Raw genomic sequence first — 27,564 nt, 5'->3', positions numbered from 1 at the left:
CCACTAGGTGTCAGCAAGGCAGTGAAGGAGAGAGAAAAACACTAACGGAAAGGCAGCTGAACTACAGCAGAGTAACTTCCGCAGGCAGTTAACAGGCGAACCAACAGGGGGCAATAGAGTAGTCAAATAGTCAAAGTCTAGTCAGGAAAGTCGAGTCACTGCAAAGGGAGGATCAATATCAAAGTCAGAAAACAGAACCAAGTCAGAAGCCAGGAGATCAGGTATGCAGAGGGAAACACAAACAGACGAACGAGGGAGGGTACAGGTCAGGGCACGGTAACAAGGGGTCAGATCAAACAGGAATTCTCACCAGAGCAAGTCACAGCTGTAAAGCAAAACTATAACCAGCACAAGAATGCAGGTTCAGAGACTATATATAGGGTCTCCTGAGACAAGAATAAGGCTATGTGCCCATGGGAGATTAAACCTGCGGATTTATCTGCGGAAAATCCGCAGATTTTCTGGATTTCTAAGATAAATCTGCAGGTTTCAGCATGCACAGACACACCTCATGTTATCCTATGGTACATGGGGAGTGCTGTGTCCATGCTGCGGATACGTGCCGCTGCGGAATATGCTGCGGATGCCCCGCAGCCGCACGTAATTGCATGTCAATTCTTTGTGTGGAATTACCTGCAGAATTCCCGGCCCACCACTATGGAGATAGAGGCCGGGACTTCCACAGGTAAACCGCAGGAATGTCCGCAGGTTTACCACAGCTATTTCGCTTTACTACCGCAGCTATAAATAGCTGCGTATTCCTGCGAACAGCTGCGGGAAACCTGCGGCCGTTCCTGCGGCTATATCCACAGGTGTGAGCTCCCATGGGCACATATCCTACGGCTCATGGGAGGTAACCCCTGACATGACCAGGCAGGGTCTGTGAAACTCTGGAGCGGAGAATACCGGTCCTGGATCATGACAGGTGCAAGCCACATTCATCTGAGAGATAGGGTTGCGAGCAACATCTAGCTCCCATCCCCCTCAAGTGTTTGAGCGTACATGCCTATTTACTATCACCTGACAGGAGTTGCACCTGTGCCCTGGTAGCAGAGGGCCCCCTTAAAGCTACAATTTATTATAAATTTCCTTGTTAGGGTGAATTTACAGCTACTAATCTATTAAATCCCATCAAGGGCAACATCTGTAAGGAGTTTGTATGTTCTCCCTTAGTTTGTGTGGCGGCCTTCCGGATACACCAGTTTCCTCACACCTTACAAAGACAAAACTTATAAGAAATTTAGATTGTGAGCCCCAATGGGGACAGTGATGATAATATCTGTAAAGCACTGTGGAACTAATGACGCTATGTGAATAAAATAAATAAATAAACAGCCTGTCTTCAGTCACTCGTATTGTCCATGTAGTCACTGTTCCAGAAGCTTAACAGTTTGCATTGGTAATGTCCATTATTCCAATCCGCTAAAAGAGGTCTTCGAGCAAATAGCATTTGAGATGTACATGTACAGTGGGGAAAATAAGTAATTGATCCACTGTTGCTTTTGCAAGTTTTCCCACCTGCAAAGAATGGAGAGGTCTGTAATTTGTATCGTAGGTACAACTCAAATGTGACAGAGAATAAAAAAAAAAAAAAAAAATCCAGAAAATGACATTGTATGACTTTTAAATAATTATATTGTATTTTATTGCATGAAATAAGTTTGATACATTAGAGAAACAGAAGTTAATATTTGGTACAGAAGCTTTGTTGTTCTTGATCAAAGTTTGCACACACTGCTGCAGGGATTTTGGCCCACCCCTCCATACAGATCGTCTCCAGATCTTTTAGGTTTCGGGGCTGTTGCTGAGCAATATTCTGTTTCAGCTCCTTCCTTATATAGTGTTCTGGTTTGGAGACTGGCTAGGCCACTTGAAGACCTTGAAATGCTTCATACGGAGACACTCCTTAGTTGCCCTGGCTGTGTATTTCGGGTTATTGTCATGCTGGAAGACCCAGCCAAAAACCCATCTTCAATGCTCCTTACTGAAGGAAAAGGTTGTAGTCCAAAATCTCGCAATACATGACCCCATCCATCCTCCTTTTAATATGGTGCAGTCGTCCTGTCCACTTAACAGAAAAGCACCCCTAAATTATTATGTTTCCACTCCCATGCTTCACGATTGGGACAGTGCTCTTGGTGTTGTGCTCCTCCTCCTTCTTTCTCTTAAAACACGACGAGTGAAGTGAATATCATAAAGTTGTATTTTGGTCTCATCTAACCACATGACCTTTTCCCATGCCTCCTCTGGATCATCCAGCTGGTCACTGGTGGAATTCAAATGGGCCTGGACATGTGCTAGCATAAGCAGGGAGACCTTGCGAGTCCTGCAGGATTTTAATCCTTGACTGTCTAGTGTGTTACTAACCGTAATCTTTGAGACTGTGGTAACAGCTCTCTTAAAGTCATTGACCAGGTCCTACCATGTAAATCTAGGTAAATTCCTGACCTTTCTCAGAATCATCCTTACCCCACGAGGTGAGATCTTGCATAGAGCCCGAGACACAGTAAAATTGACAGTCATCTTGTGTTTCTTACATTTTATATTAATTGCACCAACAGTTGTTGCCTTCTCACCAAGCTGCTTGCCTATTATCCTGTAGTCCATGCCAGTCTTGTGCAGGTCTACAATTTTGTCACTAGTGTCCTTAGACAGCGTTTTGATCTTGGCCATGGTGGAGAGGTTTGGAGTGTGATTTATTGTGTGAATAGGTGTCTTTTATACCGGTAAAGCATTCAAGCCGATGCAATTAATACAGGTAATGGGTGCAGAGTAGGAGGGCTTCTTAAAGGGACGGTGTCAGGATGTTTTTGCTACATAATCTGAAGCCAGCTTGCTGTAAGGGCGGCTTTGCACGTTGCGACATTGCACGTGCGATGTCAATGAGGTCAAATCGAAAGTGACGCACATCCGGCGTCGCAGTCGATATCGCAACGTGTAAAACCTTTTTGATACGATGAACGAGCGCAAAAGCGTCATTATCGTATCATCGCTGCAGCCTCCGACATTTCCATAATGCCGATGGTGCGACAGGTACGATGTTTCTCGCTCCTGTGGCAGCACACATCGCTGTGTGAGAAGCCGCAGAAGCGAGGAACATCACCTTACCTGCCTCCCGGCTGCAATGAGAAGGACGGAGGTGGGCGGGATGTTTACATCCTGCTCATCTCCGCCCCTCCGCTTCAATTGGCCGCCTGCCGTGTGACGTCGCTGTGACGCCGCACGACCCGCCCCCCTAAGGAAGGAGGCGGGTCGCCGGCCAGAGGGACGTCGCATGGCAGGTATGTGCGTGTGAAGCTGCCGTAGCGATAATAATCGCTACGGCAGCTTTCACTAGATAGATATCGCACGTGCGACGGGGGCGGGACTTATCGCTGCAGCATCGGTAACACATTGTTACCGATGTCACAACCAGCAAAGCCCGCCTAAGAGTTAACATGAAGTGTACAGCCAGCCATCTCTAATTTCAAAGTCTGCTTTTTATAACCTTCTAATGTTAATTTAAGCTTCTTAGTTTTATATAATTAGTAGGTTTGCGCAGCATGTCAGCTGTAGTCCGACTGCACCCCCCTCTGATTAGCAGCTTCTGTCTATGGAAATATGCACTTAGGGTATGTCCGCACTTTGCTTTACCTGTTTTTCCACTGCTTTTTCAACTGCAGCGTTTTAATGCCAAAATGCACGCGTTCTGCTTTTCAAGCAAAGTCTATGGGAATTTGGGATTTCTTGTGCGCACTATGCTGTTCAAAACGCTGTGTTTTTGTTGCAGAAATTTGGGCAAAAACTCTGCTTTTTAAAGAAGCAACATGTCAATTGTTTTTGCAATTTGCGTTTTGAACTGCAAGTACCTCGACGCAAAGTGCGCACATAGCCTAAAAGCAGAGTTTTTACCCAAACTTCTGCCACAAAAACGCAGTGTTTTGAACAGCAAAGTGCGCACAAGAAATCACAAATTCCCATAGACTTTGCTTAAAAAGCAGAACGCATGCATTTTGGCATTAAAAAGCTGCAGTTGAAAAAGCAGCAAAAAAGCAGGTAAAAAAGCAAAGTGCGGACATACCCTAAGAGCCTAGTGTAATCAAGGGCAGCTCCCTGAGCTCTGCTACATACAATAAATAAATAAAATCTTTCACTGTGTCAGAACGGCTGAAGCCACTAACCTAAGGGATACATTGCTAGATTCAGAATCTCTTTGCTTGCATCATGCAGCTCTCAGATGAGGTAGCAAAAACTTGCTGACAGATTCTATTTAAAGAAAAATCAGGTCTGTGAGACCCAGAATTCTTGCTGGTTGGTAGATGATCAAATACCGTATTTTTCGCTTTATAAGACACACCTGATTATAAGACGCACCCCCAAATTTGGTGAAGGAAAAGAGATTTTTTTTTTTTAAATGTTAAATGGGGTCCATCTTATAATGCCAGTGTCCGTCTAACAAATCATATAGGGTATATGTCCCTCATAGCCCCCCCATCCTAAAATTAGCCCCCTTAATCTGGATATGGCCCCCTTATATTGAATATAGCCCCCTTGTGCTGGCACACATTCCCCTGTGCTGCCTATGGCCCCCTATAGATTGCACACGTTCCCCTGTGCTGCCTATGGCCCCCTATGGATTGCACACGTTCCCCTGTGCTGCCTATGGCCCCCTATGGATTGCACACGTTCCCCTGTGCTGCCTATGGCCCCCTATGGATTGCACACGTTCCCCTGTGCTGCCTATGGCCCCCTATGGATTGCACACATTCCCCTGTGCTGCCTATGGCCCCCTATGGATTGCACACATTCCCCTGTGCTGCCTATAGCCCCCTATGGATTGCACACAGTCCCCTGTGCTGCCTATGGCCCCCTATGGATTGCACACATCCCCCTGTGCTGCCCATGGCCCCCTATGGATTGCACACATCCCCCTGTGCTGCCCATGGCCCCCTATGGATTGCACACATTTCCCTGTGCTGCCTATAGCCCCCTATGGATTGCACACAGTCCCCTGTGCTGCCTATGGCCCCCTATGGATTGCACACATCCCCCTGTGCTGCCCATGGCCCCCTATGGATTGCACACATTCCCCTGTGCTGCCTATGGCTCCCTATGGATTGCACACGTTCCCCTGTGTTAGATATCGCCCCCAAGCTGCTGCCCATAGTAAAATAAAACACTCTTTCCTTACCTCCTCCAGCGCTGATCTCCCTCCTGTCTCCCTCCGTGCTTCTGTTCCTCCACTTCCTGGTTCTCGGTGCCGGTCATGTGATCGGCACAGCAGAGTGACTTTATCTCTGCATGCCTGCCTGATCACAGTGGAAGCAGGGACACCGGGGAGAAACGCTGGAGGAGGTAAGTAAAGCTTTTTTATTTTAGGATGGGCAGCAGCATGGGGGCCATATCTAACACAGGGGGGAATGTGCCATCACAGTGGGACGCAGGCTCATATAATATGCACCGCTGCCCCAGCCAGTCACTGCGGTGCTGTTTCAGCACCACGGTGATGGACAGCGGCTGTGCTTATTATATGAGTGGGAGCAGGAGATCTAACGCCGCCGCCCGCAGCGTTCACCTGCCCCCAGCAGCTCTCCAGAGCGGACCCTGCAGTGTATATATATACATACATACACATACACCCCCTCCCCCCCCCGTATATTCGGCTTATAAGACACACCCCCTACTTTCCCCCAAAATTTGGGGGGGAACAAAAGTGCGTCTTATAAAGCGAAAAATACGGTAATTAGCATTTTAGTGCATGAAATATTTTAAAATCGGAAGTGTATCAAATATTTCCACTGTAGATATCAATGTACCTACTTACTGTACATTTAAGTCATTCTCATGTTACGAAGCAGGTATAGTTAAACATGGTGAAAAAAAAAAAAAAGCATGTTTGCAATGGACTTGCTTTTTCCATCAGCTGTCATTCTGCTAGAAGAGCTCTTATTTTACATTATTTAATGGTTATTGACAAGGAGACCGACCACAAGAGCCTGGCCAAATATGTACATTAGCTACATACCAGGCTAAGAAAATGAGAGGTTTTCCTAGTTTCAGAAAACCTTTCCTGGGGCGGGGGAAGGGGAGGTTTCTTTAATTGCTTCCCAACATGACCAAATTTCCTCCTCTAACCAAATTTTCTTTCTTCAAAAGGGTGTAACTCTTATGTTTTCATCTACATACAGTGCCTACAAGTAGTATTCAACCCCCTGCAGATTTAGCAGGTTTGATAAGATGCAAATAAGTTAGAGCCTGCAAAGTTCAAACAAGAGCAGGATTTATTAACAGATGCATAAATCTTACAAACCAACAAGTTATGTTGCTCAGTTAAATTTTAATAAATTTTCAACATAAAAGTGTGGGTCAATTATTATTCAACCCCTAGGTTTAATATTTTGTGGAATAACCCTTGTTTGCAATTACAGCTAATAATCGTCTTTTATAAGACCTGCTCAGGCCGGCACAGGTCTCTGGAGTTATCTTGGCCCACTCCTCCATGCAGATCTTCTCCAAGTTATCTAGGTTCTTTGGGTGTCTCATGTGGACTTTAATCTTGAGCTGCTTCCACAAGTTTTCAATTGGGTTAAGGTCAGGAGACTGACTAGGCCACTGCAACACCTTTATTTTTTTCCCTCTTGAACCAGGTCTTGGTTTTCTTGGCTGTGTGCTTTGGGTCGATGTCTTGTTGGAAGATGAAATGACGACCCATCTTAAGATCCTTGATGGAGGAGCGGAGGTTCTTGGCCAAAATCTCCAGGTAGACCGTGCTATCCATCTTCCCATGGATGCGGACCAGATGGCCAGGCCCCTTGGCTGAGAAACAGCCCCACAGCATGATGCTGCCACCACCATGCTTGACTGTAGTGATGGTATTCTTGGGGTCGTATGCAGTGCCATCCAGTCTCCAAACGTCACGTGTGTGGTTGGCACCAAAGATCTCGATCTTGGTCTCATCAGACCAGAGAACCTTGAACCAATCTGTCTCAGAGTCCTCCAAGTGATCATGAGCAAACTGTAGACGAGCCTTGACATGACGCTTTGAAAGTAAAGGTACCTTACGGGCTCGTCTGGAACGGAGACCATTGCAGTGGAGTACGTTACTTATGGTATTGACTGAAACCAATGTCCCCACTGCCATGAGATCTTCCCGTAGCTCTTTCCTTGTTGTCCTTGGGTTAGCCTTGACTCTTCGGACAAGCCTGGCCTCGGCACGGGTGGAAACTTTCAAAGGCTGTCAAGGCCGTGGAAGGCTAACAGTAGTTCCATAAGCCTTCCACTTCCGGATGATGCTCCCAACAGTGGAGACAGGTAGGCCCAACTCCTTGGAAAGGGTTTTGTACCCCTTGCAAGCCTTGTGACCCTCCACGATCTTGTCTCTGATGGCCTTGGAATGCTCCTTTGTCTTTCCCATGTTGACCAAGTATGAGTGCTGTTCACAAGTTTGGGGAGGGTCTTAATTAGTCAGAAAAGGCTGGAAAAAGAGATAATTAATCCAAACATGTGAAGCTCATTGTTCTTTGTGCCTGAAATACTTCTTAATACTTTAGGGGAACCAAACAGAATTCTGGTGGTTTGAGGGGTTGAATAATAAATGACCCTCTGAATAAACTTTTCACAATTTAAAAAAAAAAATAAAAAAAAGAAATAATTATTTTTTGCTGCAGTGCATTTCACACTTCCAGGCTGATCTACAGTCCAAATGTCACAATGCCAAGTTAATTTCTAATGTGTAAACCTGCTAAATCTGTAGGCACTGTAGATGTATGAGGTTTTGGGGGGTTTTTTTTGCGTGAAGAGTTGTACTTTTGAATGGCACCACATTATGTACTGGGATACGGAAAAAAAATCCAAGTGCGGTGAAATTGCAAAAAAAGCCCCCCCCCAAAAAAAAAAAACCAACCCACACAATTCTGACTTTTTTTGTGAGGGGGGGAGGGAATGGATAATACAGTGTACCTTGTGTGCTAAAAATGACCTGTCATCAAATGTCCAGGTCAGTACAATTCTAGATTGAGCTTTCATGTTTTTTTGTTTTTTTTTCCTCTCTTTTTCAATTTATATCATTTTTTTTTTATTTATAGTTTTACTTTTTACAGTACTTATTACTTCCCTAAGGGGTGCTTCACACACAGCGAGCTCGCTGCCGAGATCGCTGCTGAGTCACGCTTTTTGTGACGCAGCAGTGACCTCATTAGCGATCTCGCTGTGTGTGACACTGAGCAGCGATCTGGCCCCTGCTGCGAGATCGCTGCTCGTTACACACAGCCCTGGTTCGTTTTCTTCAAAGCCGCTCTCCTGCTGTGACACACAGATCGCTGTGTGTGACAGCAAGAGAGCGACAAATGAAGCGAGCAGGGAGCAGGAGCCGGTGTCTGACAGCTGAGGTAAGCTGTATCCAAGATAAACATCGGGTAACCAAGGTGGTTACCCGATATTTACCTTAGTTACCAGCCTCTGCAGCTCTCACGCTGCCTGTGCTGCTGGCTCCGGCTCTCTGCACATGTAGCTGCTGTACACATCGGGTTAATTAACCCGATGTGTACTGTAGCTAGGAGAGCAAGGAGCCAGCGCTCAGTGTGCGCGGCTCCCTGCTCCCTGCTCACACTGGTAACTAATGTAAACATCGGGTAACCATTCCCGATGTTTACCTTAGTTACCAGTCTCCGCAGCTTCCAGACGGCAGCTCCGTGCAAGCGCAGCGTCGCTTGCACGTCGCTGCTGGCTGGGGGCTGTTCACTGGTCGCTGGTGAGATCTGCCTGTTTGACAGCTCACCAGCGACCATGTAGCGATGCAGCAGCGATCCTGACCAGGTCAGATCGCTGGTCGGATCGCTGCTGCATCGCTAAGTGTGAAGGTACCCTTAGGCTACGTTCTCCCAATCAGGATCAGTTGAGTTTTTGATGCTGCTTGTGTTTTTTTCATTATATTGTTGTGTGTTCTTGTTGCTGCACTTTTAACGCTGCTTTTTTTCCTCTGTTTGTTGCATCATCCTATAAAATAAAGCTGTTTTGTCTTTGAAACTTTAAGGTACTGACGTCATTCGGTTTGGATTACATGCGTTTTTGGTGCCTTTTTGCCATAAAAATGCAGCAAAAAACGTGTGCCCTTTACCTGCGGATTTTTTTTCATGTAATGCAAGTCTATTTGGAAAATCGTGCCCCACACGAAAAAGTGACATGCTACGGATTGGAAAAATACACCACAGGTGAGATTACGCAAAAGATGCAGTGGACAGGAGATTTCTATTTAATCCCATCCACTTAGTTTGTACTGTAAAAAGCAGCATTTTGAATGTAGCAAAAATAAGCAGCTTCCAGAACATGAGTAACACTGATCATAGCAATGTACTCTTAGGTGACATGAACCTGTGATTGTCTTTTTGTATATATACAGTAAAACCAGAGTATTGCTGTACATTTTAAAAATCACAGACTGTTTTGAAGCTCAGACACAGACATCATGACAAGCAAAGGGGTCTTCATCAGAACGCATCTGCACTTCATGATGGTGTGAGGGAAGCATTGATGGACACAGAATATTGTACCAGACCAGTCCTGCTATCAAAAGACTTTGTGGTGAGGCTAGTATCTGCTCTTCTTGCTCGCTGTATTATCTCCTTTAGCAAGTGCTCCCTTGCCGACTCGTTACGTATTAGAGCCAGTGAGGGAGCACACTGTGATATCGCACTGAGAAAGGAATATTGCACAGTGAGCTGCTACAATGCATACATCAGAATTGTCAACTGGCGTAGTAAAACAAGGACTAGCCCATCCCCAGAAATGGACGTCACTGATGACGCTTTGTTTTAGGATGGAGAAAGAAGCTGCAGCAGTGAGCACAGCCTCTGCCCCCGAGGTCTGATGCACTAGGGATTCTCAAACTACAGGTCATCAAGTTGGAAGATACAAGAAAAATAATAAAGCAGTTAGGGCAGAAGGGGAACGGTAAGGACTTTTTAATTGAACTACTTTAGAAAAGCTATTAGATTACTACATTTCATAGACATCAATCACTAAACTCACCACTGTGCAACCTCATTAAGCCAGTGGATAAAGAGTTAAAGTCTTCTAACTGGGCCAAGATATAACTAATTACCTCCATTTCTATAAAATAATTCCAGGAAAATCCCTTTAAACAAAATATCTCATATCAAGTAAATATTAAAAAGCAATCTTAAATAATGCAGTTAAGTAAAATCACACACTCACTTGCACAGAAGTCAGGGACTGATGACCATGTGCCGTCATCCTTACAGGTAATGGTTTTCTCTTTGTCTGGAATGTCATAGTACCCACTGTTGCGATCACACACATAGACAACAGTATCACCAGGGACTCCAGACGTCTCTTCAACTGACAGAGTGTGTGGTATAACTGGAGGTGGCCCACAATCAGCTGGAGGGGAAGAAAAAACACTTTAAAAATATAACACCATACAATTAAGCTAAAGAGAACACAGCTGGGCAATTTCCAAGAAACATTACTGGAAGCACTTGAAACTATACAATGGCTGCTCAGGCAAGCTCCGTGCCTTGTTAAAACGCCATTCACTAGCAATGTATTGAATTTTGCTATCAATTTTTATTTTGAAATCCGGAATAAATGCTTATTGTGCAAATCCACTTATATTTACAGGGATCACAGCAAGCTCTGATGTCAGGAATTTAAAGGTAACCTGTCAGCTGATACATGCTGCCCAAACCATAGGCAGTATGCATCCGCCACTGGCTGTACGATCACAGGAGGGTATGTTTCACTCTGAATCGTGGCACTGTTTCAGACAAAAACAAACAAAAAAAAAAAAACACTTTTAATAGTTGTCAGGGAATTAGCCGTGACGTGGACTAGTCATATAGGCAGTGACGATAAGGCTATGTGCCCACGGGAGCTCGTACCTGCGGATATATCCGTAGGTACGGCCGCAGGTTTAACGGTAGCTGCGGTAGTACAGCGGAATAGCTGCGGTAAACCTGCGGACTTTCATGCGATTTACCTGCGGACGTCCCGACCTCTATCTCCATAGTGGAGAGCCAGGATTTCCGCAGGTAATGTCACAGGAATAATTGACATGCAGTTATGTGCGGCTGCGGGACGTCCACAGCATATTCCGCAACGTTGACACAGACACTCCCCATGTCCCATAGGATAACATGGGGAGTGTCTGTACTTGCTGAAACCTGCGAATTTATCTGGAAAATCCAGATAAATCCGCAGGTTTTCCGCGGCAAAATCCGCAGAAGCAAGCTCCCGTGGGCACATAGCCTAAGTCTCTATCTACAAACACGTATAAGCAAAGACCTGTCAGTCACTGTCAGCGGACAGGGAGAAGCCGCTGAGGACCCGCCTGTATGACTAGTCCATCTTGCAGATCTATCCCTGGCAGCTATTAAAAGTATGTTTTTCTCTAAGGCTGCTTTCACACATCCGGTTTTTGCTGAGCGGCACAATGCGGCGCTTTGCAGAAAAAAGGCAACAGGTTTTTTTTGCCGCCGGTTTCGTTTTTTCCTGCATAGACTTGCATTAGCACCGTATTGTGCCGCATGGCCTTGCGTTGCATCCGTTTTTTGCCGGATATGGCATATTTAGCTTATGTGGCGGCCGGATGGAACGTTGCCTGGCACGTTTTTTGTGCGGCAAAAAAAACGCATCGCGCCGCATCCGGCGCGATTTCCAATGCATGCCTATGGACGCCGAATGCAGTGTCCTGCGGCAAAAAACGCATCCAGCCGCCGCATGCGGTTTTTTGAACTGAGCATGCTCAGTATCCAGCCGCAACAGTCAAAAAATGGACGGGCCGCATGTAGAAACTTATGCAAGGATGTATTTTTTTCGCTGCATCCGTTGCATAGGTTTTTGAGCCGGATTGGGACGCTCAGCGGAGGCCGGATGTATGAAAGCAGCCTAAGAGAGTGCAGCAATTCATAGTTAAACATATCTGGCTGTAATCATTTATCTGGTGGCTGATACATGCTGCCCAGAGTTGGGCAGCATGTATCAACTGACAGGTTCACTTTAAACCCACATATGCCTGATGATAGCATACACAAGCCTGCTTTCTAAGTCATAGAAATAACCTGTAACACAATTACGATCTAATATTTGCATAAGGAAACAATTGAACCCATTAACTTCTGGGAACTAACATGTATAGTCAAATAAAATACTGGTCACTAGTAATCTGCTCATGGCTTTGAATGACAAATATGCAAAAGCTGCCAACGTAACAAAGTAATCAGCAACTGCTCTGATGTTAGCCTTTGACAGCACAGGCAGTACAGACAGAGGTGGGGGGGGGGGGTTCCCAACAGCAACAGGTTAGGTACTAAATGTTCAAACACTTGACTTTTTCCATAGTTCCCATAGAATTATATAGAGCGTCAGCACACAAGATACATGCATCATAGCTGCAAGTAAAGGTGGCATGAACTCTAGTACATTGCCAGTGGAGCCTCAAGCAACCTAATACTTAAAGTTTTCGTCTACTACTGGGACAACCCCTTTTCATTTCCTGTTCCCACCCCAAAAAAAAAAAAAAAAAAAAAAAAAGGAGTACACTCTCCTCTGGCGCCTGCGCGGTTCCAAAAATGCTGGAACAGACGTTCACAGGGCCTACATGACATTATTATAACACGAGAGCCCTGCGACCAATCAGCATCGGCATCCTTCTCCCCACCTTCTTACAGTTAAGTAATTAACAGGAAGTGAGTGGCAGCCACAGCGCTCACTTCCTATTAATTACTCAAGCATCTAATGGCAGGGAGAAAGAAGCTGGCGCTGATTGCTTGTGGGGCTTGCGTGTCATAATGTTATGTGGGCCCTGGAACGCAAGTTCCGACATCGCTGGAGCCGCGCTGATATTGGAAGTATACTTTTTTATTATTACGGGGGATAACATGGGAAATGAGAAGTGGTTGTCCAAGTAAAGAACAATCCCTAAAGACCTCTGTATCAAGAATGGATATAGTCTATAAAAAGGGAAACCTGTCAAAGGGAAAACCTAATATTAAAATCACCTGTACATAGAAATTCTAGAAATGGATCTGATTAACCATATGTAAATACTTTTAAGAAAAAATATTCTGATATTATATTCTGATATTCTGATTATAATATATTCTGATAAAAAGTAGTAGAGATGGGTTTTCAAAGCCGCGCCAATGACCAAATGATTTTGGAAGTATAAGATTAATGTTGCTTTATTTCATGCTCAGGTCAACGCGTTTCAGGAGACTCAGCTCCCTTCCACAGGACAAACAGGCAAAATAACATCAAATCTGCTGTAACAGAGACCACACAAGCATTATATACCATTGTGCTGACGTCATGACACCACCTCCTTTGAAGAAAAAAAAAAAATCGTCGGGAATCCATACATTTAAAAATAAACATGACGTAATACATTGAAATTGTTAAATTATAGAAAATGTCTCCATTAGATATCTTTCTTTAAGTCCCAGAAAAATACAAACGCGTAATAAAAATTGTATTGAGGAAAAACAACGGTGTGTATTTATTGTGTCTAAAAACTAAAAAAAAAAAATATATATATATTATATATATATTATATATATACATATACATATATAGATGTGTCAAAGTCAACCTAGAACCCCATTTCCAGTGTTAGCATATGTTATCGCATAGGGCTGGGAACCATGTGCAAGGGACGAGCAGACCGCTGTACCACTCACATGTGCGGGTATATTTATTGAAAAATAGTGTGAAAGGAAAACTCATTCCTCAACAAGACAAGAAGAAGAAAAAAAAAAAAAAAAGGAAAAACTAATAAGGAATTATATATATAAATCAAAGTGAAAAAAGGAATCGGGTGCCAGATTTCAGCTCACAGCCGCTCATCCTGCGAGTTCACAGGAGTTTATCGCAGGCCGGCAGGTGACGGGGTGAAACAAGTTCATGAGCTTGGGAAAAAAGTTTAGTGCGCATCCTCTGGTCAAAGATATGGATCCAGTACTCCGTAGAAACCAAGGCCATGAACAAGTCATAGATGAAAGGAGGGAGAACAAACCCCTCGTGTGAACTAAGGGAAATAAGGGAATCCCTGTATGAGTTCAAGACGCAGTATTATAGAAATGTTCAGATAAATATCAGAGAAGTCAAAATATATATGTATAGAAAACAATAAATACTAAAAGTATAGGGTAAATTTGGATGTGCATGTACATATATTAAAATCAACATTTTATGACCTGACCTGTTAAAGAATTATAGTAAAATACATATTGTAAAATAAAAATAAAAATGTTAACAAGGTAAAAACATTAAAAAAATATAAATACAAATACCGGAGGCCCTCAAACCATTAAAAGACCCCGAGTAATATCTCAAATTCCAAAAAATACTTTAGTAAATTAAATGACAGACCTAATTGAGACCAAAGGGCTTTAGGGTATTTAATTTATAAATCCCATATGTCTGTTTTTTGCTCAATAGCTCAATGTGATTAGGGACATGGGAAAGTATTTGTTCAATGGGAGTAATCCTCAATTTCGATTTCCCATTGTGACACAGGGTTACATGTCTCGATAGACACAACATAAAAATAGGTTTTATGTTACATGGCCTATGTGAATTCATCCTGTTGTGTAGTGCTTGGGTCGTCCTACCAACATATTGTTTATCGCATTCACACTCAATTAGGTAGATGACATAGTCCGACTGACAGGTTAAATGATTTTTGATTGAAAAATCATCTTCCCCTGTAGACAAACCAAATTTTACCCTTTTATGCTGGATAGAACTGCAACATAGGCAATTTTTTTTGCAAGACATTTAAAAGCCCCCATAGGTTTATTTATGGTCTCTGTTATAAATTTATTCCTCAGTCATGTCAGGTCATAAAATGTTGATTTTAACCCCTTCAGCCCCCAGGCACTTTCAGTTTTTGCGTTTTTGTTTTTTGCTCCCCTTCTTCCGAGAGGCGTAACGTTTTTTTTTTCCATCAATCTTGCCATATGAGGGCTTGTTTTTTGCAGGACGAGTTGTACTTTTAAAGGAAACCATAAAGTTTTACCATATAGTGTACTGGAAAACGGCAAAAAAATTCCAAGTGCGGAAAAATTGCAAAAAAAGTGTGATCGTACAATAGTTTTTGGGATATTTTATTCACTGTGTTCACTATATGGTAAAACTGAGATATCTAAGTGATGCCTCAAGTCAGTGCGAGTTTGTAGACACGAAATATGTATAGGTTTACTTGTATCTAAGGGGTTAAAAAAATCACAAGCTTGTCCAAACAACGTGGCGCACGTTTTGCGCCATTTTCCAAAACCCGTAGCGTTCTCATTTTTCAGGATCTGAGGCTCCTCGCTTATTTTTTGCGTCTCGACATGACGTTTTTAACGGTACCATTTTTGCGCTGATGCTACGTTTTGATCGCCTGTTATTGCATTTTGCGCAAAATTTGCGGCGACCAAAAAACGTAATTTTGGCGTTTGGAATTTTTTTGCCGCTACGCCGTTTACTGATCAGATTCATTGATTTTATATTTTGATAGATCGGGCATTTCTGAACGTGGCGATACCAAATATGTGTGTATTTTGTATTTTTTTAATCCTTTAATTTTCAATGGTGTGAAAGGGGGGTGATTTGAACTTTTAGGTTTTTTTTATTTTTTTTAATTTTTTAAAAAACTTTTTTTTTTATTTTACTAGTCCCCCTAGGGGGCTATAGCGATCAGCAATCCGATCGCTCTGCACTATCTGCAGATCTCAGCTACAGAGCTGAGAACTGCAGATTTGCTGCTTTACTTTCAATGCCGGCATTGAGAGGAAGTGAGTCATGTTAGCTACAGGCGTCATCACATGACCCTGTGCTACCATGGCAACCACCGAAAGTCACGTAATCATGTCACGTGACTTCGGGTGGGGCGGGGTAAGTGACTATTATGGCGGCGCCCATATACATATCACTGCCAAGATTTTGGCAGCGAAATGTAAGGGGTTAATGGCCGCGGGTGGAAGCGATTCCCAGTACGTCATGGGTCGTTAAGGGGTTAATATGTACATGCACATTCAAATTTACACTATACTTTTAGTATTTATTGTTTTCTATACATATATATTTTGACTTCTCTGATATTTATCTGAACATTTCTATAATACTGCGTCTTGAACTCATACAGGGATTCCCTTCTGGATTAGTTCACACGAGGGGTTTGTTCTCCCTCCTTTCATCTATGGCTTGTTCATGGCCTTGGTTTCTACGGAGTACTGGACCCATATCTTTACCCAGAGCATGCGCACTAAACTTTTTCCCACGCTCATGAACTTGTTTCACCCCGTCACCTGCCGGCCTGCGATAAACTCCTGTGAACTCGCAGGATGAGCGGCTGTGAGCCAAATCTGGCACCAGATTCCTTTTCTCACTTTGATTTTTATAATATATATATATATATATATATATATATATATATTCCCAGCCCTATGCGATAACAGATGCTAAAACCAGAAATGGAGTTCTAGGTTGACTTTGACACATCTATATATTTATGTATATATAACTTTATATATGTGCATATATATTTTAGTTTTTAAACACACTAAATACACAGTTATTTTTCCTCAATACAATTTTTATTACACGTTTGTATTTTTCTGGGACTTAAAGAAAGATATCTAATGGAGACATTTTCTATAATTTAACAATTTCAATGTATTACGTCATGTTTATTTTTAAATGTATGGATTCCCGACGATTTTTTTTTTTCTTTTCAAAGGAGGTGGTGTCATGACGTCAGCACAATGGTATATAATGCTTGTGTGGTCTCTGTTACAGCAGATTTTATGTCCCTTTGTCTGTTTGTCCTGAGGAAGGGAGCTGAGTCTCCTGAAACGCGTTGACCTGAGCATGAAATAAAGCAACATTAATCTTATACTTCCATCATCATTTGGTCATTGGCGCGGCTTTGAAAACCCATCTCTACTACTTTATGTTATCAGCCACCGTGGGGACTGCTGCCGTGACCTGGAGTGACATGCTTTTATAGGAGTTGTGACTTTCACAACTTCAATTGGTGAGTTAAACTGCTTATTTCATAACCCCCATCTATTGAGGCAAGACACTATTGCACTTCTTTTTTTGTCTCCTAATTCCAAGAAAAATTATTCTAGAAGTGATACCTTTACTGGTTAAATAGAAAAAAAGAATTATGTTTGTAAGCTTTCAAAGCATATATGCCCTTTTATCACTCAAGTTTACAAACTAATGACTGAGATGAGCCAAGAGCACAACATTTAGCCCCTTAAGGACGAAGCCAGTTTTGTACTTAATGCCCAGGCCATTTTTTGCAATTCTGACCAGTGTCACTTTAGGAGGTTATAACTCTGGAACGCTTCAACGGATCCCGGTGATTCTGACATTGTTTTTTCGTGACATATTGTACTTCATGATAGTTATAAATTTAGAACGATATTTTTTGCTTTTATTTGTGAAAAAAAATCGGAAATTTGATGAAAATTTTGCAATTTTCAAACTTTTAATTTTTATGCCCTTAACCCAGAGAGTTATGTCACACAAAACAGTTAATAAATAACATTTCCCACATGTCTACTTTACATTAGCGCAATTTCTGAAACAAAATGTTTTGGGGTTAGGAAGTTAGAAGGGGTCAAAGTTCATCTGCAATTTCCCATTTTTTCAACAAAATTCACAAAACCATTTTTTTAGGGACCACATCACATTTGAAGTGACTTTGAGAGGCCTGGGTGACAGAAAATACCCAAAAGTGACACCATTCTCAAAACAGCACCCCTCAAAGTACTCAAAACCACATCCAAGAAGTTTAACCCTTCAGGTGCTTCACAGGAACTAAAGAAAAGTGGAATGAAAAAAAGCAAAAAATAAAATTTTACCTAAAATGTTGCTCTACCCCAAATTTATTCACTTTTAGAAGAACTAACACAACAAAATGAACCCCAAAACTTGTTACCCACTTTCTTATGAACGCGCCAATACCCCACATGTGGTCAGAAACCTTTGTTTGGACAAATGGGAGGGCTCGGAACAGAAGGAGCAATATTTGAATTTTGGAAAGCAAATTTGGCTGAAATAGATTGCGGGCACCATGTTGCATTTACATGTCCGCTAAGGTACCTAAACAGCAGAAACCCCTCACAAGTGACACCATTTTGGAACCTAGACCCCTTAAGGCTTCTATCTAGGGGTATAGTGAGCATTTTGGATCCACAGGTACTTCACAGATTTTGATAACGTTACGTTGTCACATTGAAAATTTTCATTTTTTTCTCAAAAATGTTGCTTTAGCATCAATTTTTTCACTTTTTCAAAAGGTAATTCCAAAAATTTGACCTCAATGTTTGTTACCCACTTTTTTATGAGCGCGGTGATACCTCACTTGTGGTCTGAAACCTTTGTTTGGAGAAATGGGAGGGCTTGGAACGGAAGGAGCAATATTTGAATTTTGGAAAGGAAATTTGGCTGAAAAAGATTGCGGGCACCATGTCGCATTTGGAGGACCCCTAAGGTACGTAAACAGCAAAAAAACACAACAAGTGACCCCATATTGGAAACTAGGCCCCTCAAGGAATTTATCTAGATGTTTGGTGAGTACCCTGAACCCCCAGGAGCTTTACAGAAGTTTATAACGTTGAGCCATGAAAATAAAAAAATAAAATTTTACCACAAAATTGTTACTTCAACCAGGTAGCTTTTTTTTTCACAAGGGTAACAGGAAAAAAAATCACCATGAAATTTATTGCGCAATTTCTCCTGAGTTTGTTGATATCTTGTATGTGGTGGAAATCAACTGTTTGGGCACACGGCAGGTCTTGGAAGGGAAGGAGTGCAATTTGACTGCAAAATTGGCTGGAATCAATAGCGGACGCCATGTTGCATTAGGAGAGCCCCTGAGGTGCCTAAGCAGTGGAGGTCCACCACAAGTGACCCCATTCTGGAAATAAGACCCCTCAAGGCTTTAATCTAGGTGTATATTGAGCATTTTGAATCCACAAATACTTCACAGAATTTGATAAGCTTAGGTTGCCATATTGAAATTTTCATTTTTTTCACAAAAATGTTGATTTAGCGACACATTTTTCACTTTTTCAAGAGGCAACAACAAAACGTGTACCCCACAGGTTGTTATCTAATTTCTTGTGAGCGCAGGGATACCCCACATGTGGCCAAAAACCTTTGTTTGGATAAATGGGAGGGCTTGGAATGGAAGGAGTACCATTTGAATTTTGGAAAAGTTGAAGTAAATTGCGCGCACCATGTCACATTAGCAGGGCCCCTTGGGCACCTATACATCAGAAACCCCCCACAAGTGACCTCATTTTGGAAACTGGACCCCTCAAGGATTTTATTCAGGAGTATAGTAAGCATTTTGAATCCACAGGTACTTCACAAAAATGTTGCTGTAGCAACAAATTTCTCACTGTTAAGGGGGCTTTACACGCTGCGACATCGCTAATGCGGAGTCGTTAGGGTCACGGAATTGGTGACGCACATCCGGCTGCATTAGCGATGCCGTTGCGTGCGACACCGAAGAGCGATTTTGCATCGTTGCAAAAACGTGCAAAATCGCTCATCGGTGACATGGGGGTCCATTCTCGATTATCGTTACTGCAGCAGTAACGATGTACTTCGTCGCTCCTGCGGCAGCACACATCGCTATGTGTGACGCCGCAGGAACGAGGAACCTCTCCTTACCTGCCTCCCGGCCGCTATGAGGAAGGAAGGAGGTGGGCGGGATGTTCCGGCCACTCATCTCCGCCCCTCCGCTTCTATTGGGCGGCCGCTCAGTGACGTCACTGTGACGCCACACGGACCGCCCCCTTAGAAAGGAGGCGGTTCGCCGGTCACAGCGACGTCGCCGGGCAGGTAAGTATGTGTGACGCGTCTGCGCGATGTTGTGCGGCACGGGCAGCGATGTGCCCGTGTCGCACAACAGATGGGGGCGGGTACCCACGCTAGCGATATCGGGACCGATATCGCAGCGTGTAAAGTAGCCTTTAGGCTATGTGGCCATGATCAAGCGACACGGCGTCTAGTACCCAGTGTCAGCCTCCTGCAGAAATGTGAGTGTTGTCCACGGGAGAACGCAGCTGCCCATGCCCACGATTTGGGTTCAGGCTGCTGTGGACTTTAGTTCTATTCTACCTGCAAAGAACACTCATCTCCGCAGCATAAATTGACATGCTGAGGCTCGGGAAGCTGCGCCACAGGTCGATTTATGCTGCGGAGAAAAGAAACACAGTGGGCACGGAATTTCTAAAAATCCTTCCACTGTGCTTCTACTGCACAACGCAGCGTTATGGACGCAGGGAAAACACTCTGCGCCCAAAACGTTGCAAACCCTGATTGTGGGCACACAGCGTAAAATGCTACAATGGATGAATGGATAGATGTCAAACATATATAACGTCCCACCCCTTCATATTCTAAGCTGGCGCCCTTTAGTGCCTTTCATGTGACACTAAAGGATGCCTAGCCTTGTATTTAGCCCAAAAAAAAAAAAAAAGAATTAAAATAAATGACGTGGGGTCCCCCCTATTTTTGATAGCCAGCTAGGGTAAAGCAGACAGCTGTAGCCTGCAAACCACAGCTGACAGCTTCATCTTGTCTGGTGATCAATTTGGAGGGCTCCCCAAGCTGTTTTTTTTTTTTAATTATTTATAAATAAATTATTAAAAAAAAAAACAACAAACGTGGGGTCCCCCCAAATTAGATCACCAGCCAAGGTGAAGCTGACAGCTGGGGTCTGGTATTCTCAGGATGGGAAGAGCCATGGTTATTGGACTCTTCCCAGCCTAAAAATAGCAGGCCGCAGCCGCCCCAGAAGTGGCGCATCCAGCTCATCCCGCGCCTGGTGCGTTGGCTAACGGGGTAATGAATGGGGTTGATACCAGGTGTGTAATGTCACCTGGCATCAAGCCCAGCAATTAGTTATGTCACGGCGTCTATCAGATACCCGACATAACTAATTGACAGTAATGAAAAAAAAATTGACAACAAAAAAAAATTTATTTGAAAAAACACTCCCCAAAACATTCCCTGATTGACCAATTTATTGAAAAGAAAAAAAAAATCCACTATAATCCATTTGGACGTCCCACGTCGACTCTGGACCTTCTAGAATATGGGGGACACGTTCAGGGAACGTATCCCCCATTTTCTAGTAGGGCAGACCCTCCATTTGAGGAGAGTGGGTGCAAAGAATCTGCACCCACTCTCCCTGGGTCACAGCTGCACTGTGCCGAGCAGCAGCAGCAGCCAGCGTCCTGAACACAGGAAGCTGACAGCTGCTCGGCACATGTGACCGGCGTCTGCTGAGAAGGAGCCGGAGGAGGGGGCCGCGGGGGATCAGCGCTCCGACAGGTATGTAGGACACCGGGGGACACCGGGGAACACCAGGGGGGGGTAGGGGGGTACCCGGCAGGGCCTGGGGAGCAGGTTTCTGTCGCATGTGTTATGGCACATACGACAGAAACCATAGGAACAGTGTAAATGCGGCCGGCGCGCTGCTCGGCGGTGCGCGCGGCCATCTTGGATTTTCGGGAGGGGGTTGGGGGTCGGGGGGGCACTTTGGGGATACCGAGGGGACCGGAGGGAACCGGGAAAAAGATTTATGTCCCATCTGGCATGTTTGATCATGCCAGATGGGAGATAAATCATTTTTTACCGGCGCGGTCATTTACTATAACTTGATGATCGGTATACGGTGTATACCGGTCATCACGTGACTGGGGACCGGAAAAACCGGCCCGAATCATGATCTCCAGGGTCTCAGCTACCCCCGGCAGCTGAGACCCCGGAAATTTTCTGACTCTGGGGGGCGCTAGACCCTTTTTTCCGACCGCCGTTAAAAAGCGGCGGATCGGAAAAAGTACCCTAATATGCCGCCGTTAAAAGGCGTATCGGCGGTCGTAAAGGGGTTAATAGATGGTACAAGAAGACATTTTTGCATGGGGTGGATGGGATGATGCCTTCTAAATATTAGTCAAAGCAATAAAACTGAAGTTTGAATACAAATTGTGATGTGGAATGGCTGAAGACTTGGGAGTTTAGCGATCTGGAGTCAGTCAGGTGGAGGTGTGTCCATGTAGTGAGCTATAAATCTAGGTGCAATGGCCCCATACATATTAGACACAATGGCTGAACCTACTAATATTGACAGGTTTAGCCAATGGTCTAATGTGTATGGGGTGTCGGCCGCCTGATAGACAGGAGAGATATAAATCAAGCATGTCTGATTTTAAACTACCAATCGCATTGGTTTCCCTGAGAAAAGCTATTGGCCAACGTGTCAGTTGGCAGCCTTCTCATAGACACAGGAGTGCCTTTTATGTGGGTGTCCGCTGAGATGGTTGTCAGCCAAACTATCACCCGAGGTATTGTGCGACTGACAGTCATGTAATGCGTATGACCATCCTCAGATTGAAGTCCTTTTGACAGACAAACATCTTTAGCAGCTTGAATTCACAGATAGTTTTCTTTCTCACTCTCTGAAAGTGAGCGGTCAGTGTCAAGATTTTAAAATCCATCATACTGTATCCTGAGAAATGTTTCCCCACAGTCGTAGTCAGCTCATTCCTTATTGTGTATCTGTGTAGATTCACCTTCATTCCTAGTTTTTCAAGATAACCTTGTACACATTATCATGCACACCACATCAGAGGAAGACATCCATGCTTTTATAGTCCTGCTTTGTGTTGGGTATGCAGCTAAATTGTTTTTTTTACGCACATATTGGTACATAGCAAGACCATCCTGAGGGGGAATGTTGGAGTAAAGAGACACTACATCCACAGTGGATAATTGTGTCCTCTAAAACTGGACGCATGGCTGAGAGAAGTCTGTGATATCCCATATACAACTGGGCGTGTGCCTCACCAAGATTTTCACAATATTCTCCACCCAGCCAGATATATTTTTAGTTAACATCCCAATACCAGAGATAATTTCTCTCCCTGAAGTACCTTCTTTATATATTTTATGTAATATGTACATATTTTGGGTTGTCTGGTATTGGGGTCCAGCAGATAGGATGATGCAGGATGATGCAGGGTGAAACCATTGACATGAGTAATGTGTATTTTTTGATTGGATCTTCCTTAAGAGGAGTGTAGAATTTTTTTTGTCAGTTGTCTGTGTGCTTCCTCCATGCAATCTGACATGTTCATAACTAAAGCTTTTCCTTTACCTGCTGCTTAATGACAATAGTATTAGATTAGATTTCCCTTCCTCAATACTGAAATTGTGTGATTGCATTACAGGAACCTGATTGCCGGGGAGAGGTAAGTGAATTCTGCGATCGCAGTATCGGGGGGTTAAACAGCCGGGAGAGGCACGGCCACCGCTCCAGGCAGTGAGACCTGGCAGAGCGATTGAGGGGGTACAGTGACTGGACCCTTGCGATCGCCATGACTGAAAACACAGAGCATCAAAAAAGGCATAGTTTCCAGCAGAACTATGCGCCATGCCACACAGCTAGGTCAAGAAGAGAAAGATAACCAACACTCATACGAGAAAAATTGAACAGTGAAATCCGTTGGTGAAATTTTATTTTGACAGAAGAAAAAATTAACAGACAAATCCCTTTTTTACCACTGACTTTTCGGCCAAAGCATTTCGGATCGGGTAAATTTCTACTGCAAGATGGGCAGGCACTGGATTCTCTACAGTGTGGTACTGGTTTAAGAGCAGATTCACAGTCAGGATAAGGCTGCTTTCACACCTCCGGTTTTTGCTATGTGGCACAATCCGGCACTTTGCAGGAAAAACGCAAACGTTTTTTTTTTTTTTGCTGCCGGTTGTGTTTTTCCTGCATAGACTTTAATTAGTGCCGCATGGCCTTGCGTTCGGTCCGGTTTTTGCCGCATGCAGCAGATTTAGCCGATGCGGCGGCCGGATGGAACTTGCCTGGCACGTTTTTTTGTGCGGCAAAAAAAAAACGCATCGCGCCACATCCGGCCGATGTGGCGCTTTTCTCAATGCATCCCTATGGATGCCGGATGCGGCAACAACCGCATCCAGCCGCCGCATGCGGTTTTTGCCACTGCGCATGCTCAGTAGCATGCCGCAAGCTGCAAAAACCGGATGGGCCGCATGTAAAAAACTTATGCAAAGGATGCGGTGTTTTCACCGCATCCGTTGCATAGGTTTCACAGCCGGATTGAGCCGCACGGCTCAAACCGGATGTGTGAAAGCAGCCTAAACAATTTGAAACTTGTTTCTCTTTGAATAGCCAGTGGTTTTAGTCATGCATAAATAACTGAATGACAGTCAAAGTAGTACTAAGGTTATGTGCCCACGGGAGCTTGCATCTGCGGATTTTGCCACGGAAAACCTGCGGATTGTTCTGGATTTTCCAGATAAATCCGCAGGTTTTAGCATGTACAGTCACTCCCCATGTTATCCTATGGGACATGGGGAGTGCTGTGTCCACGCTGCGGAAAGTGTGGCTGCCAAACATGCTGCGGATGTAGGCATCCGCATGTATAATTGCATGTCAATTATTCATGCGGAATTACCTGCGGATGTCCCAGCCCTCCACTATGGAGATAGAGGCCGGGACGTTCGCAGGTAAGCCGCATGAATGTCCGCATGTTTCCCACAGCTATTCCGCTGTAATCTAGCTGCTAAAAATAGCTGCGGACGCCGGCGAGCAGCTGTGGGAAATATGCTCTCGTACCTGCGGATACATCCGCAGATGCAAGCTGCCGTGGGCACATAGCCTAAGTGTATTTGCCTCATATGTAGCAGAAATTGCCTGGATTGTAAACACTTTTTTCATTACATAGTTTGAAAAAAGACCTAGGTCTATCTAGTTCAACCTTCCTCCACCAGTTCTACATTTTGTCCCTAAGTCACTTATAACCAACAATGTTATATGTACTGAGGAAATCATCCAGCCCTTTTTCAAAAGTTGTTATAGCATTACTACCTCTTGTGGTAGGGCATTCCACAGTCTGGCTGCTTCAACTGTAAAGAACCCTTTCCTATTTAGCTGCCGGAATCGATTTTCTTCCACTCACAGTGAGTGCCCTGTCCTTAGTACTGTCTTTGGAAGGAATAAGTCATGTGCCAGTCCTTTATATTGACCACACATGTATTTACACATATAAAAGGAGATCTCCTCTGAGACGTCTTTTATCTAAGCTAAGCATATCTAACTTTTTCAACCTCTCATCATATGGGAGGCCTTCCATTCCTTGTAGTAGTCGTTATCCACCTTTGAACTAACTTCTGAATGTACTTTTTAAAATGTGGAGCCCAAAACTGGATCCCATATTCTAGATGTGGCCTTACAAGTGATTTATAAAGGGGTAACAATACGTTGGGATCACGGGATCTAATCTCTCTTTTTATACACCCTAAAATCTTGTTTGCTTTTGCACTTTTGCAGCTGCTGCTTGACATTGAGTGCTGCTGCTCAGCTTATTTGTAATGAGAATACCCAAGTCCTCCTCCTGTTCTGTAGTCCCGAGCTTACTTCCATTTAATGTATACGCAGTTATAGTATTACTCCGTCCTAGGTGCATTACTCTACATTTATCAACATTAAATTTCATGTGCCAAGTGCCTGCCCATTCTGACATCTTTTCTAGATCTTTTTGTAAAATTGTACTATCAAGGACAGTTTTTAATATCCTACATAGTTTGGTGTCATCAGCAAAGACTGACACTTTACGAATAATCCTATCCACATAGGTCATTAATAGTGTTGAGCGGACCCGGACCGGCAAAATCCAGATCCGCGCAGTTTGAGTGGCAGATCCGAGTCTGACCCGGACGCCAGATTCGGGGTGCACGATCCGGATTCGACTTTTTTTGTCTCTCTCTCTCATTAAGAAAAAAAAAAAAAGGAAATCGGTCCTAGCACAGATCCCTGCAGCACCCCACTGCTGACTGTAGCCTATTTAGAGAATATACCATTTATGACTACTATTTGTTTCCTTTTAGCCAATTCCTTACGCATATATATATTATACACATACATACACACACACACAATCACAGTATCAAATGGCTTTGCAAAAGTCCAAATCACATAAGCTGCAATACCAATATCCAGATTTGCACTTACCTCCCCATAGAACCCCAACACATTGGTTAGACACGACATCTTTCATGAATCCATACGGTGTCAGTTATATTATTTTCTGCAAGGTATTTTTGCATGTCATCCCTTAAAATGCCCTCAAAAAGTTTGCACACTACTGATGTCAGGCTTACTGGACGGTAGGTGCCTGGATCCACCCTCTTACCTTTCTTAAATATCTGTATCACATCAGCAATTCTCCAATCCTGAGGCACCAACCCTGTTACAAGCGAGTCTAAGAGGAGATACAGCGGTCTGCCAATTACGGAGCTCAATTCCTTCAATATTCGTGGATGAATGCCATCTGGCCCGGGATATTCGTCAAAGTTTAATTTACTCAGATGCAGGTGTAGCGGGCGGAGGGGTTGGGAACGCCGCTCGCCTGGGAATCGCTGGCGCTCGGGTCCGGTGCTTCTGCTCCTTGGTGGCTCGAGCACGGGGCCGGACCCGGGGCTCGAGCAGCACCTCCTCACCCACGAGTGAAAAGGGGAGGTTTGTGGTGGGATGTCGGTCGTGACGCCACCCACGAGGTCGTGGTAATGGTGGGCACCACCGCTGCTGGTGACAGGGGTTCCCGGGAGCGATGGCGGAGAGCAGCTAAGGTATTGACCCCTCCGTGGGTAGGGGCTGTTGGTCCCGGGGCCCCGGTTGGGGAGCAGGGAGGAGGTATTAGGTGCAGGTGCTGATGCGGGGAGGCAGAGTGGGCGCGAGTGCAACATTGCGGTGCAGCACAATGCCGGATGGCACTGTTGTACTCACTCAGACACAGAAGGACAGTCTCTGGTAAACCAAACGGTTGGATGGATGGGGCCCGCAGCCGGCTGCGGTGTTGTCACTCTCCTCGGACGGGTTGATGGTGGCTGTCGTTTCCTTCACCTGTATATGTGTTTGACTCCTATGGCTTCTCATGGGTAGTCCGCTCCCCGGCGTGTACGTGTCAGGAGAGCCCGTTTTGCCCGCAGGCGCTGGCCCTTGGATCTCTGGCCCTTGGCGGTGGCTCTTATCCGGACGGGTTGGGCTGTTGCCTTCTGACTGGACTTGTTTGGGAATGAACCCCTGAGGTTCAGACCGCAATCAGAGAATTTGACCTTTTCGGCGGCTCCTAGCCTAGTCGGTGGTCTGAGTACCCTGCCTTGGTGCTTGGCTTCAATCTACTCCCAGATTCGGTACTGGCGGGCCACCGCCTGACCCCGGTCCTACGGTTCCGCTGAGCTCCACCAACTCCTGCAGACGGCCACCACTGTCTGCCAACCTTGCCGATTGTGCCTAGGCTCCAACCCAGACACACACAGTCTTTGCTCCTCTCACTTCCACCTCTCAACTTCAACTCCAAAACTGAACTGACTACTTTTCCCGCCTCCAGGCCTGTGAACTCCTTGGTGGGCGGGGTCAACCGCCTGGCTCCGCTCCACCTGGTGTGGACATCAAGCCTGGAGGGAGGCAACAAGGATTCTGTTTGACTGGTGTACCTAGCCAGGGGAGGGTGTGTGTGTGTGTGT

At 44.5% G+C, this 27,564-nt stretch overlaps 1 protein-coding gene across 5 annotated transcripts in view; it reads right to left on the bottom strand.

Annotated features, from left to right (window-relative positions):
* Nucleotides 1-27,564, bottom strand: part of LOC142291293 (C4b-binding protein alpha chain-like) — a 187,875-nt gene that overhangs the window by 119,261 nt on the left and 41,050 nt on the right. For all 5 annotated transcript variants that reach the window (XM_075335729.1, XM_075335726.1, XM_075335728.1 and 2 more), the window contains one exon: nt 10,192-10,377. In XM_075335729.1, the coding sequence (XP_075191844.1) occupies nt 10,192-10,377 (186 nt within the window). The remainder of the gene's footprint in view (nt 1-10,191; nt 10,378-27,564) is intronic.

Source organism: Anomaloglossus baeobatrachus, chromosome 2, assembly GCF_048569485.1.
Source record: "Anomaloglossus baeobatrachus isolate aAnoBae1 chromosome 2, aAnoBae1.hap1, whole genome shotgun sequence".
NCBI lineage: Eukaryota > Metazoa > Chordata > Amphibia > Anura > Aromobatidae > Anomaloglossus > Anomaloglossus baeobatrachus.
Note: the sequence above shows the minus strand (reverse complement) of the source record. Positions and strands in the feature narration are given on the sequence as shown.